The sequence below is a fragment of the Paramormyrops kingsleyae genome, chromosome 5 (assembly GCF_048594095.1).
Source record: "Paramormyrops kingsleyae isolate MSU_618 chromosome 5, PKINGS_0.4, whole genome shotgun sequence".
In the NCBI taxonomy this organism is placed as follows: domain Eukaryota; kingdom Metazoa; phylum Chordata; class Actinopteri; order Osteoglossiformes; family Mormyridae; genus Paramormyrops; species Paramormyrops kingsleyae.
The window spans coordinates 10,926,878-10,941,683 of NC_132801.1; the positions used below are offsets into that span (position 1 = coordinate 10,926,878).

The 14,806-nt window shown below is 42.7% G+C and overlaps 1 protein-coding gene and 1 non-coding gene across 2 annotated transcripts; both read left to right on the plus strand.

Moving 5' to 3' along the window:
• The first annotated feature begins 1,946 nt into the window (after positions 1 to 1,946).
• cfap52 (cilia and flagella associated protein 52) lies at positions 1,947 to 14,391 on the plus strand. Its single transcript, XM_023791799.2, has 14 exons — positions 1,947 to 2,103; positions 2,520 to 2,719; positions 3,157 to 3,293; positions 3,415 to 3,543; positions 3,989 to 4,088; positions 4,289 to 4,405; positions 5,289 to 5,389; positions 5,621 to 5,791; positions 6,050 to 6,198; positions 6,865 to 7,010; positions 7,339 to 7,490; positions 7,616 to 7,718; positions 13,559 to 13,670; positions 14,104 to 14,391. The coding sequence occupies exons 1-14, from the start codon at positions 2,028 to 2,030 to the stop codon at positions 14,277 to 14,279; spliced, it is 1,869 nt and encodes a 622-aa protein (XP_023647567.1). The 5' UTR covers positions 1,947 to 2,027; the 3' UTR covers positions 14,280 to 14,391.
• trnaa-agc (transfer RNA alanine (anticodon AGC)) lies at positions 2,813 to 2,885 on the plus strand. The gene has a single exon. It is a non-coding gene; the product is annotated as a tRNA-Ala (tRNA).
• Positions 14,392 to 14,806: the final 415 nt, after the last annotated feature.

A 14,806-nucleotide genomic window follows, 5' to 3' on the forward strand; every position in this document is an offset into this window, starting at 1 on the left:
TGTCATTTCGGCCGCCTGTTTAACTTTAAATTAATGCCTTAAATTAATATTGGTTCAAATAATTCTATCCCCTTCTACAGCCAAAAATATTCACCGGCTGAGTGGCAAGACTTCCAAATACACTCCCATTAACTTGCAAATGCAGTTCAAATGAAAGGCATCACTAAGGGTCTGGAGGACATACAAAACTCTTTCTATATCAGGAACCTCATATTACTATATTATTCGTGCTTGATCTGTACAATCTGCATTCATTTTGTTAATCTTGTTTAATAGAAATCTCCCTTAAAGGTTCTGCAGTAATTTCTATGCCACAGTGATTAATCATCTTTAAAGGTTATGGTGTATATAAAGCCTCATATTATGGGGTATGTAACCTCCTTCAGTTAATGGTTTAAAAAATACAAAGCTCGCTTCTTGGGAAAGTCAAGAGGGCAGTAACAGGTTCCTGAAACATAACTTTGTTTCAGGTCAGTGCCAGATGACTCATAAAAGCCTTATTATGCATTTCCCCCCCCATTTGCATCCACTTGTCCAATATGTCCTTGTTTCGCTAAAGACATTTCATGAATGGACACCTGTCACTGAGCTGGGTGGTCTTTATGCGACGTGACCCCAATTAAAACTTAGGCACTGAATAGTTCTGAGAGGGACCCGACCCTTGCGAGAACTTTCACCTCTTAAAAGGCTGAAAAGGTCAGTAACCCACATCTTGCAATAAAACGTACATCGGGCACAACCCCATTAAAAATAGGATTATCATGAATAGTCTGTTTGTATGTAAGAAGAACCTCTTCTATATGTCAGGATATTCTGCTGAAGAAGACCGTTAGTGGTGTGTTTGTATTCTGTGTAAAACGTGCTGCTATTTAAAATGTATTATAACCTAAAATATACAGTAAGATGACAAGAAATTAACTTTTAGTAAAAGTTACTTTTAGTAATCAAGAATTTGAAGTCTTTACCTTTGGCCTGCAAAAGAAATTTCACCACTTTCCTTTGGACTTTCCTTTGGGCATTGTGAGGAACGTAAATAAAAGTTACACAGTAAGAACATATTATATATTTTAATTTTACAGGTTTACATTCTGCCTTGTGGGATATGAGATAACTGTCCTCCTGAAAACAGTGGATGAGGAGGCTTGGTGTAAATGATATGATACAAATGTTAATGCCTTATAAAAGTTACCTTTGAAACTTGTTTGACTCTGTGGGTATGTGGTGCATTCCTGAACCCGAGGTTGGATTCTGCGAAGGAAGCATCACATACTTCCGAACAGGAGATGGTAAACATTCACAGTGTCACGGCTCAGGTGAGGTGATCAGTATTCTGTCAGACAGGTCCTGCTTGATTCTTGCTATGGACCATGTGGCAAAAAAATGCAGTGAAAAGTGAAATGGTGAGTGAACATCTGAGCCTTGGAAGAGAGAGTGTGTTTTTACCTGCTCTCAGAGCCGCCCATCATTAGAAGAGCCACCCATTTTTGCATGCCACCATAAGCCCGTCGGCACTGACACTTCAAGAATTAATCTATCAATCTATCTATCTATCTATTCATTTGTCATCTGTCTATTACAGCCTTTATCTTCTGTTTCTTTTTTCTTGTTGAATAGGTGAATATATAAATATTTGAATTATCCTCTATCGATTTACACTGACGGGGATACTTATCTTCGGTTGACGCTGTTTTTCAATAAAATGCCTTCGGTTGTACACAGCCGTTAAGGGAGAGTCATTAATATTATTAAGGTTAAAGGCGTACGATTAGCAGTTATAAATGATAAACTTCATCGTACCATATTTAAATGAATCATCGACATTGCCTGGATTTTGATCAGACAGACCCGTGCCACAAGAGGGCAACAAATAGATTATTTACCTCCGGCCCCACGTGGTCGTCTCCTAGAAACGGACCCAAACAAATGCACCCGTTGCTGTGTTACAGTTCATTTTACACTGAGAAAAAAACGTGAGAAAAACTTTAAGCGAGCAATCGAGCGCTGAAAGGTGGGCATATTGCTGATTAATGGAAAACAAAATCATGTCTGGAGACGCGCAAGAAGTACCACAGCTTGAACTTCAAGCAGTCATTGGATTTAATGGTAAACTTGTGTTCCCTGCTAGTTAATTAGTACTATTGAGACTAATGATAACCGCTTAAAATCTACACGTACAACTAACACTATATGTCATTTTTAAACTCATCCATAAGGTTAATTATAACATGTTTTGGGTAGCTACATATACACGTTACATGTGACTAAAAATAAGGCTATATGGTAACTTTATGCTGCAAATTTTTCTTTAAATTTCAGAAATATGTGTTTAGAACACCAACATGCTGTTTTTCTGTTAACCAGGAACATTTTCCTGATATTTTACGCCATTAATGATGGCACTTAACAGTTAGGATTGTGCTTTAATTGCAGACTTTTAAAAAATCATACTAGCGATATACCACGTATTGGTGCCGTAATTCTTCTACGTATGACGCTAACCACTACCTTGACTTTTGTAGGACATGTCTTCTCCGGTCTTCGAGTGCACCCCAATCGGGAACATCTTATTTATCCCTTGGGCTCCACAGTTATACTTAAGAGTCTCACAAACGGCAAACAGCAGTTCCTGCATGGACACACCAATAACATCTCTTGTGTGGCAGTCTCCAAAAGTGGACGTTACATTGCATCCGGCCAAGTCACCTTCATGGGCTTTAGGGTACGTACTCATCAATTACACAGACATCCATTAGACGAATCATGCACAAACATTGCCTCTCAGGAGCGCGCTATTTTTGGGTCCTTTATGGATGGGGGATTAGCTCAAATGGTAGAGCGCTCGCTTAGCATGCGAGAGGTAGCGGGATCGATGCCCGCATCCTCCAAAATATCTTATTGTAGTTTATCTCGTGTATACTGCATAACAAAACATGAAGTCAAACTGTGAAAAGTGTTTAACTTGTTTATTAAGATATAAGGAAGAGCAAAGATTCATGACGCAGTGGGCATGTTCCTGTGTTGTCATTGTTTGCCGAGGTTTTGCGGGATGCACTGAGCAAAGAATTTTTACAGCAACAGCTACTGCTGCCATCTTTATCGAATAAATATGGAACCCATTTTGTGTTTCCTTGTGTTTTTTTTTTCTTCTCCCGACAGGCAGATATCATAATTTGGGATTTTCCTCAAAGGACAATCCATGCCAGGCTGCAGCTCCACAAGGTGAAAGTAGAAGATCTTGCATTCTCCCCTAATGACAAGTATCTTGTATCTCTGGGGGGTCAGGATGATGACAGGTAAGTTTGCCCTGAAGAAGCGAAGAGCAAGAGATGGATAAAATCAAGACACAGATAAACACTTAAGATTTAAAGATGGTGTGGTTTATTTGTCACGCATGTGACTATTGTGTTTTTTCAGTATCGTCGTGTGGAATATTGAAAAGAAAGAAGCTATTTGTGGGAGTCCAGCTTCAGCACAGAGTGCCGGTCACTGTCTGGCAGTTCAGTTCTCCAACAAGAGTGATGATGTGTTTGTGTCTGCTGGGAAGTAGGTCATTTATAGCAAGCGAACCCAATTATGACTTTAATCAGTGTTGGTCATACTATCAAATCCCACACCATCTAGAAAAATAACAGTAGAAAAAAAATCCAAAACAGAAAATGATCACAAACAATTCCATACATATTTGTATTGTTTTTATTTGTTTTGCCCTCACTATTGTACATTTTAGTGATGTAGATTCTTGGTGTTTTCTAAACTAGATACAAACAACAGTAGCTTTTGCCTAACAACATACACAAGGTGATTAAATTTATTTAGACTACAAAGGTAATTACATTTATTTAAGGCATAAATCTGTATTCCTTAATGTCTGTGCTTAAGTTGAATTAAATCACAGTTGCTAATCAAGATTCAGACTTTTTATAATGACATTTAAACGTGGCTTGTGATGGCTTCGATATTAACCGTGGTGATAATGTGTTTTTGGCAGTGGTACACTCCGCGTCTGGGAACTGGACCTTCCCAACAGGAAGATACGTCCCACAGAATGCCAGACCGGACAGCTGAAGAGGGTAGTGAAATGTGTGGAGGTGAGGTTATCTTCCAAAAGTCATGCTGCTTGAATGTCTCACAAATGTGCCCGACAATTTTTGCAGTTTTAAATTTGGGCTGTGCAGTGCTTCTGAAAGCTTACGAGAGGCTCGGTTTCAACATCTGTAAAGTGAACTGGATGCAGACTTGAATAGAGTCCTTCTAAGGGTGTGGCTTTTATTGGCATGGTGTATTGCAGATTGCAGAAGATGACGATTTCTTCTACTGTGGTACGAGCAGCGGTGATGTTCTCAAAGTCAATCTCAAGACCAAACTCCTCAACAGCTGCTGGCCAGTGAAACAGAAATTCAGCAAGGTTGGTGAAGACTGGGGTTTCCTCCTCAGATGTTAATCGGTTCAGCCCTTGAAAGACGTGCTCGTTTTGTCTCAGAAAAAGAACAGGAAATGGTACTAATGGCCCTCAGCATTAATTCAGATAGACAATGTCCAGTGGTAGTTAAGAGGTCTGAGGTAAACTCTGGAAATGATTGGTTTTAAGTGGGCTTTATATTCAATACCACCGAATAGGTACATCATTAAAGTAATGAAAATAATATACACAATAGTAAATAAAGCTGATATTTTCTACATTTGTCTCTTTAGATAATACAAGTTTAAATGTTTCCCCAGTAGAGTTTAGAAGGAGATCATAGAGGAGTATTTGACGTTATTGTATAAGAGGTATAATTTACATTAATGATAAAAACACTGGTTCCATGTGTGTGGGGTTTGCATGTTCTCCCCGTGTCGTCGTGTGGTTTCCTCTGGGTTCTCTGCTTCCCCCCCCACAGTCCAAACACATGCTGAGGCTCTTTGGAGTCACCAAATTGCCCGTATGTGTGCTTGTGTGAGTGAATGAGTGTGTCAATGCGCCCCGTGATGGGTTGGCGCCCCATCCTGGGTTGTTCCCTGCCTTGCGGCCATAGGCTCCAGGCCGCCCGCAACCCTGAATAGGACAAGCGGTTACCGAAAATGGATGGATGGAATTTTGCCTTTGGTGGTTTTTGGAAATAAATGGCTGTCTTTTTCTGTTTTTCATAGAGTGTAATAGTGATACTTTGTTCAGCCCTCTGGGGAAATCGTGCAGTTTTTGCATATGCCACCTTACCCTCCATGACATTTTATGTCAGGTAGTGCTGTTTTCTGCTGTGGTGGTGCTGACTGGCGTAGCGTGAAGTGACAGCCTGTCGTTTGTGCAGGGAGTGAACTCCCTGAGCACGCTGAAGACGGGGGACGTCCTGGTTGGCTCAGGCGATGGCATGTGCAGCCTGTGCTCCGGGTCTAACTTTAAAACACTCAGGTGAGTTCACAGGTGCACATTCAGCACAGTCAACCTTCATGTACGTCCTCCTCCATGTTTAAAAGTCCGGCAGCTGAGTTTAAATGCACCTGGGCCAAAGGAACCTAGTCCTCCAGTGAAATGAACCTTGATGCATTTTGTTGCAGTGCCTTCACTGCAGCGCCACCTGTTGATGATTTACAGTATAGACATGGATATGGACCATACATGCATTATTCGGTTCTCTGACAGGAAAGTGCAGCTAAAGGGAGGTGTCACATCAGTTGCGCTCCGGGGTGAAGGCCACCAGTTCTTCGTCGGTACGGATGCTGCACAGATCTATCGCTGCAACTATATGGACTTCAAAGAGGAGCTCATCGCTACGAGCCACAACAGCGCTGTGAAAGGCGTAGTCTTCCCCTTGTGAGTGACACACCAGCTGACACATGGAATTCACATACAGTTAACCATTGTGAGCAGGCAGCCATGGAAAAAACATGCACTACTCTGTGTCTCCTTGTGTAGTGTTTTGCATTCATGCCACCAGGGGGCGCTATAAGTCAACTTTACTTGAACCACTTGATTGACTGTCCTATGGTCACTCATAAAGGATTTGTCAGTCAAACAAACATTAGCTCACCTTAAAATGGAAAAGTATCGCTTGTTACGTCTCTCTCTCAGTGCCACGTCGGAGCTGTTTGCCACATTCTCTCAGGATGACGTCAGGGTGTGGCACTCGGAGACTTCCAAGGAACTGCTGCGCATCACGGTGCCCAACATGACCTGTAACGCTGTGGATTTTATGAGGGACGGAAAGAGCATTATTAGCGGTGGGTTAGACGCATCGGGGATGCGGTGGGATGGAATATGACCTTCCTCTGGTGCCAGGCCAGTGAGTCATGTGGGTGAGCCCTCATTGTATGGAGAACATCTCACCTGCCTCTCCAGACTGGGGCGATCCGACCTTGGGTTGTGTCATCGTGCTTGTAGAAGGGTCACATGGGGTCAAATATGTGGAACAAAAGTTCATTCATTTGTGCCGAGTCAGTTGTGACAAAAGCATTTAAATGTTAATACATTCAAGTCTTATGTCCCTGTACGGCATAAGAAGTATGGAAAATAGATGTATATATTCACATACTTAACTAAGAACAAGAATAGTACTTTTATGGTGCATCTATGTTTTCGGTCTCTACATCGTATCACAAAATCTCACATAGAGGATTTGGACATTTCTGAATTTCAAAAAACCGAAATAAGCCACATCAGCCAATACCTGAGTCAAACCTGTTTAATTAAAAAGAGAAATGTCTATAACGATGGTTTTCCCAAGACCACTGATTCAGAGAAGCTGCATTTTGTTTGTAAGACACAATGTATAGAAAATTGTCAAAAAAAGGAGTTGTGTATATTTAATCTCATATTATTCACAGTTTACTACCGTGTACAGTATAAATCAGTAAAATACAATTCATGTAGTACGTTTTGTTTTCCAGCTTGGAATGATGGGAAAATTCGTATTTTCACTCCGGAGAGTGGCACGCTGAGTGGCATCATTCACAACGCCCACAGCATGAGTGTGACGGCTATCGCGGGCACCAGAGACTGCCAAAGGATAGTCAGTGGAGGAGGGGAGGGCCAGGTAATGTCTCTTGGGCAAAATAGCAAAAAAAAACCACAAAACATACAATACAACAGTATTCATAGTAACTATGCATCAAAGAAAAGGATGTTTATGTACATGCAGGTTCAGATTCATTGAATAATCTTACTTTTGCACTTCTTGCCTCATGTCTAACTGCATAAATGGTAAGAACAGAAAGTCATGTAAGTTACTGTGTACTAAATGTCAATTTAAAAACATATTGCGAGGTTTCAGCACACCTGGTAAAAATGCTTAAATGCTTCCGTTTTAGATTCTGAGTTAAGTTTATTTAAGGTGCGAGACGCTCTGTGGACTCTATGTCTAGGTGCGGGTCTGGCAGATCTTTCCAGGGTCCCACCAGCTTGTGGAGACCATGAAGGAGCACAAGGCCACCATTACCTGCATCAGGTTGAAGAGCGACGACAAGGAGTGCGTCACGGCCAGCTCGGATGGGGCCTGCATCGTCTGGGACCTGGTGTGAGTGAGGACACCTCTCCGTCTGGTCTGACACCCACCCCCCCCATCGCCGGAAACGCATGGCGCCACCTGCTGGTAGCCCGCAGGTCTGCAGCGTCAGAACGTTCATGTCCTTCTCTTGGCAGCCGCTTCGTGAGATATCAGATGGTCTTGGCCAACACGCTCTTCAGGGCTGTGTGCTACCACCCCGAGGAGTACCAGATCATCACCAGCGGGACCGACAGAAAGGTAGGGCGTCTGTCACCATGGGGCCAGGGCTGGGCTTAGACCCACAGAACCACAGAAGTGCAGCTTTTACAACACATGGTTTCTTTTGGATCAGCGTGGAACCTGAATTCAATTTCAGCTGTTTTATCATCCTGTGACACACTTCCTGCTAACATTCTGAGTTCTGAGTTCATCACCAGTCTCTAGCCCCATTTCGCTCCTTAGTCATTTGCTCACCCTATTGTCTTCACTCATTTAATGCTATTATGGATATAATACGATTATTATTAGCAGAGGTGGATAGTTCAGGTCCAGAAAGCAACAATCCGGACCAAGATTTTGTTTCAACCAACCAGTTGTGCATAAACTCACAGTCACAGTACTCAGAGTACTCAGCTGGTTGGTTGAAACAAAATCTTGGCCTGGATTTTTATTTTCTGGACCTAGAATTTCCAGCCCTGATTATTAGTGAATTGGGATTTAACAGTTAAGTTTCTCAGAGTGGTGTGAAGAAAATTCATTGGATGAATGAATCCAATGGATGAATTCCCGGCCTGCTATAAGAGTGACATTTTCAGCTAATTGGGGTTGGGGTAACCATCCCTTCCAGTTTGGTCTCTGCCACTCAGACACTTGTCAACTTTTGGGTAATGGCCTATTCATTTAACCACTTCAGTACTCGTTTTTGAGAACATATTTGTGTCATTGTACTCTATGGAAGATTCGATTCAACAGTTTTGTTTAGTCTCTGTACTGTCCAACAATCATGTCTGAAATAAGCTGGCAGCTTAAGTGAAAACAACAGGTGGACAAAATGGGTAATTAAGGGCAGGATACACTGTAACATAACGGTGTCTCACAGACTCACGAGGGAACATTCTGGAGCTGTCTAGGCTTACAGACTGCGGGATATAAGTGGGATACATTTAAAGAGATTCATCTTCACACGACGAGAGCCCATTCGGCTAGTGATTCCTGCGAATAAGCCTTCTATCTGCAGTTACGACTCTGACCTCGAAGTCAGACATGACATTTACACCCCTTCCAGAATCTGAGAAAGAGTTTTTCGGATATACCGAAGTGTAAATCTGGTACGCAGAGTCAAAAATAGAATAGCCGCCTCAGTAACAAGTAACGCAAAACCTTGATATGGAAATTGAAGCGGCACGTGTTTCAGGTCCTAGATTACGGATGAGTTATTAGGGAAAGGTGTCCTTCAGCTGACGGTTAATAAGCCTTATGTGCCTGTCATTGTCACCCATTACAGCATATTGTTCTGGTATTTGGCAAATAATTTGCTTTAAGAAACCAGGCTGCAATCCAAGCCTCAGTAAAGTGAAACACAAGGTATCAAATTGTACACGATTCAGCAAAAGGTTACAAAGGTGCTTTAAAATCCAGTTTAAATTCAGTATCTTTCAGCTTATTGCATTTTTCTATGAATTTTCTATTTGCACTCTTCGCCTTTTCTGCGTTTAATTGAATGTTGGCCTTGTAAGACCCTCAGAGAACTTTTTTTACTTCCCAGAATATGAAATGCATGAGAGTTATAGAAGGGAATGTCAAAGGAGGTCTCACACTGTCAACATGAACTTAATAGGATTTTCCTTAAGACATTTCAAGAAACGCGTATATTGAAAAGACTAGATCTCTCAGGACTGACCCCTGACAGTCATCCTGCCAAGCGACCGACACGTGCGGTCATACAGGAATAAGGAAACCAGAAAAGCTCCATTTGATAGTTCCCAAGGTCCCTGAGGCAGGATGGGAGAACTGAGCGGTTAACTAGGTCCACAGTGCCAGAGGTATATGGAAGATCAAGGGGACGGGTAGCAAGCAGCGTGGGAGACTGGCAGGTTCGGTGGGGTCACCAAGATGAAAGCGACGCAGCTGGCGATCCGGTGGGCTGCTGTGCGATAAGAACTCCTGGAGACCGGAGAACCAGGGAACCAGGGAAAGGAGTAAAGGAGGCAGGGGTGAGGCAGTGGAAATACACGGCCAATCGGAACTCTGATGGAAAAGGTCCAAGTGAAGAGAAATGAATTAAACAGTGAGATAGTGGTTAGCACAGCGGGACTGGTAAGGACGGATCAGAGGCACCACTAGTGGACTTCAGGAAGTTTGGTACTTATACAAGGTGTGGCGGGGGCAGATGCAAGGGGAGAAAGAGTCTCTGAGCGCCGGGGGGGTTAGGCAGAGTGTCGGGGGGGGTGCAGTAGGAGAGAAAGCTGAGAGCAGAGGGGGCTTACAAGGGTTTGAAAGAAGCTCAACAGATCAACAGGGAGAGCAAACAAGGAGCGGGCCAAGCGATATTTATGTAGGTCAGCTGTCCTCCATGGTGTGCAGCAGCTCTTCAGGCTAGCATAGATGCCCGTGTCCGATGTGCGGACGGGCGGAGCTAGGCTAGTGGACAGAATCAAACGGATGTCTCCGGACTGTTAGGGCGTGTGAGAAACGGCAAGCTGAGGAGCGGCTGCTGATTGGCTGGCGTGGGCCTGCCGGATGCTGGGCCCACCCCCGGGGACGGAGCTGCTAAGAGGCTCTGGCTCGCCGCCGTCCCGCGGTCGCGGTCGTGCCAGCCAGGTGGCGGCGTGCCAGGAGCGCCATCTGCTCGCTGGAGGAGTGGCCGCACTGTCTGCCTAAGGACAAGCAGTGTCCATAATTAAATTCATCGAACGGATCTGAGTGTCTCCGCGAGCCTGGTGAAGATGTCGACCTGAGGGACAGTGGTCTTGGCTCCAATCACGGTCAGCACCTCCAGACAGACATTTGGAGAAATTCATTGACCAGCTTGCATTGACTCTTCAGAGGTGAGCGTGTATGATTGTACTGGTGCTTACACCTTATTGAGTTTGGTTTCAACTAGAGGTCAAATGAGATAATACTGCTTTTGCACAGTGGCCTATATAGGCCTCATAGCTTAGATTCCACTGTAGCTTAAGGAAGTTGGTTGTGGGTTCAAATCCCATCACTAACTGAACGATCGTATCACTGCTGGGCCCTTGAGCAAGGTCCTTAACCTGGAAACTGTCTGACCATTTATCTTAATCCTAAACATTTATACTGCTGTGGCCAAAAGCGTCTGTTAAATGTTCAGATATAAACATTTCATGTCTGCTTCAGATTTTCACACTTGAATCTACTGTCCTGATAAACAGCATGGAGGGGTTTGAAATGCACGGCCTACCTCGCATTTGAGAGATCCATTAACCAAGGGGAGGATTATTTTTACTCAAGGACTACATAAGTGGATTACTGCAGGAAAATAAAGTTGCTAAGTGAAGGAACAGGATAAACGGAACAGAGTGTATTTAGTTGTGTCAAGGATCCGGGCGGCTCGGGTGCGAGAACGTGGCATAGTGTACACATAAAAAAGGCGGACGACCCACTGGCGGCTCAAAGAACACAAAAACAGGGTTTATTAAACAAAACAGAAAACACTACAAACACAACAAGACCAAAAAGACCACGAGGGTCAAAAACTAAAAGGGGATTAACAAAGACTAAATAACAAAACCTAAATACACATCTAATACTGAGAACATCTGACAGAACAACCATCAAACACAATCAACGAACCACTAGCGAACAGAACAGATACAGGGACTTAAATACTAAGGGGTAACGAGACTAACACAGGACAGGTGAGGCTAATTAACAAAGACCAGGGAAACAGGGCACAGGTGAAACTAATAACTCAAAGGAACTAAACAGGGAAACTAAGAACTAACCAAGGAAACATAAACCAACACTAGGGAACTAAACAGGTAAAGGCACAAGCAGGGGCACAAGGAACAAAACCAAAACCAACCACAAAGTCAAACACAAGAACTAGAGAAACTCAAATGAAACACTAGGGATCAAAAATACAAAGACAGAGGGATTCAAACACAGGACAGAAGGGTACACAGACAACCACATGCTCAACACATTGAGCCACATGACCAGACAGATCACAGGGGAGAACAAAAACTAACATAAAGAACGGGATGACCAGCAACACCTGCTGGCCAAACGGGGAAGGGACACAGAAGGACCACAACAGGGGCTGACCCTGACAAGTGGATGCTAAGTTTCCTCTGTGATATATCACTTCAGCCCAAGACGGATACAGAATTACGAATGTAACACATGGCAGTGCGACTAGCCCTAACAGCATTTCTGGTTGCCGCCGTGCAGCAAGGCAGCCTGCAGTCGTGCAGGTGGAGCAGAACACAGACGGTGCCCGTATGGGCAGCTGCCGCCGTCTCTCGCTTTCTGATTGGAGCGGCGTGGTCATGTGACGGCCTGAGGGCGGGGTCCTGCAAGCACCCGACTGGAGTGGGGGTATCCTGGACCAGTCACTGTCTGAGGGGGCCTTTTGTACATGCTTACATGACATTTTTGGCAACGGCATATTTTAGAAGTTCTGGATTTTTGTGATTCTTCTAACAATGGTAAAAAATGTTTAAATGCATAATAAGAATAGAAGCCCACTGCACACATAAAAGGTAAGGATGGTAAATGAATGCTGTTGTATTCGTGTTGTTTTCTTTGTTGTACCTGAATGTTGGGGTAATTTATCATAAGGGCAACTGTGGGAATTAACTAGTTTAAAGGGAATTAAACCTTCTGTTTACACTGGGGCCATCTTCGTTCTCCTTAATTGAATCTTCCAGGGAGGTAGGATCTTCTTGGCAATATTTTAAAATGACAATTAAAAAAAAAATCTTCTGACTGCAAGTACATGTCTTAACTGTGGCTATAGTGTTGTTGTATGAACATTGAAGCAGTATCCATCCAACCACCCATCCATCCATCCTTTCCTCTTCTGACCACTTAGCCAGGACAGGGTCATGTGGTGGCCTTCAGCCAATCACAGGCAGCCAAACTGGTGTACGCCCCCCCCCCTACAGGACACCAGTCTCAAAGTGACCCAGGATTCGCTAGAGTCAGAGTTTCTCCTGTTGATATTTCCCTTAAAATATTTAGCTTTCTCATTATGGTTTATTCGCAGAAGGTCTATGACTACATTTGTCACGTAGATACATAATTTATAAGATAGATGAATGGATATATTAGCCTGTCTCCTCATCTATTGTTTAAAAAATAAGCCAATACTATGTTTAATAATTTGAATCTAACCCATGGGCCATAACCAGCCACAGAATTTCCAATCTGCTTCTTGTTCTTCCTCATATTTCTATATGGCCGCTAGGTTTCTTAGAAGTCATGTCATCACCTTTCAGGGAATAGAGAAAATTCAGCTTACAGCTAATTCAGAAATAAATAGCAACTGCTACAAACAAACACACGCACAACATACTACAAACTCTACATTCACCATCAAGCACAGCTCAAACTGACCAAGAAGACCTAAATGTGCAGCATTAAATCGTGGATGCAGAGTGTTTTTATTGTCATGGATATTATATTGATATTGTGGAGAGTGTTGTTACCCTGAGCTATAAATTACTCAAAGTTACAGCCACTCATGAATGTAGAGGCAGATGTCACATGACCCCACAGACAATTAGTCTGCTTTTAGAGTAACAGATTATTAGTTGCCATGAATTACAAAGTGATTAGTACATTTCTGATAGTTACATGTTCTCTGTTATAATGCAAACATGCAGATGGACCATCCTAACTTACAAATGGAGATATTTATACTTAGTAGTGTTTAGGAAGAAACTGGTGATTCTAGTTAAACACGAAATTGGTATGATGGTCATTTTAGCTAAAACTTTAGTTTCCTTAATCGGGGATATTAATGAAGATTAAGTTAATGAGAATAAAAATGAGACCACGTTATGTGTGTCATTCACAAACATTATTGGCAAAGAGTATTTTAGGAGGATTTTCTTGTCTCTCTGGACTAGATTACCTACTGGGAGGTCTATGACGGGTCTGTCATCAGGGAGCTGGAGGGCTCGCTCTCGGGCTCCGTAAACGGCATGCATATTTCACCCGAGGGAAAACACTTTGTCACAGGTATGTCTGCAGCTTTGCTGTATGCACAGTGAGATCGTGCTTGTAACATTCATTTTACACTAACATGGATGTGGATTGATACTTCAGTTAGCACTGATGATACATTTAACATGAAGATTCACCAGCACAGCTATATGAAAAATATGGACAAGGTCTTTTACCTATTGTTTTTAAAATCACTAAATAAATCATCATATGTAAACTTGACTTAAAATGTATCATCATGTATCATTATTCTACGTTTTATGAAAGTAAATACACTGTTTATTTTATCAGAAACTTATTTAGATTCAAAGTCACTATAATGGCTAAATAAAGAGAGCAAACAACAGAAAATGACCTTGTTACGAGGCACAATGTGTGTGTGTCTGTGTGTGTGTGTTTGTGTATGTGTGTGTGTTTGTGTGTGTGTGGGGGGGGGGTGTCTCTGCAGGGGGTGATGAGAAGCTGGTTAAGGTGTGGGGGTACACTGAGGGGGAAGTGACACACGTCGGCATTGGGCACAGCGGCAGTATCACCAGTGTCAGCATCTGCCCCAACAACAAGTACATCATCAGCACCAGTGCAGACGGAGCTGTGCTCAGGTGGAAGTACCCCCACGCTTCCTGAATGCCCCCCACCCCTGTCCCAGCACCCTCACTGTCGGGGATGTTTCACTAACCCCCCTGCTACTTTTCCATACTGTTGCAGATGTATACGTTTGATTAATCGCAGCATATTTGTCATGCTTTAGAATAAATGTGATCTTCACTGAGAAGAAACAAACAAACGTAACGATGCTTGTGGTTCATTTTTGTACTTCTACATTTTGCTAATCACCTTAGCATTAAATGTGGTCATACTCAATTGCCTATGGAACATATTGGATTGCCTGGAACACTGACAAGTACAGAGGATACCACTGCAATAGGGATCACTCTTTCATTTTATGAAGTTTAATGGATTTAGTTTTCGATGATAGAATTCCATTATTAGCCCAATTACCCAGCAGGACTTTTGGATGCTCTCTGTATTTATTCGACATGAAAAAATGAAAATGAAAAAAGTGAAAATGGGTATTCAAATATAATATATTCCCAGTGAAGAACTACATATTTATTTATACATTCTTATATTAATAATGTAAACAAAACTAT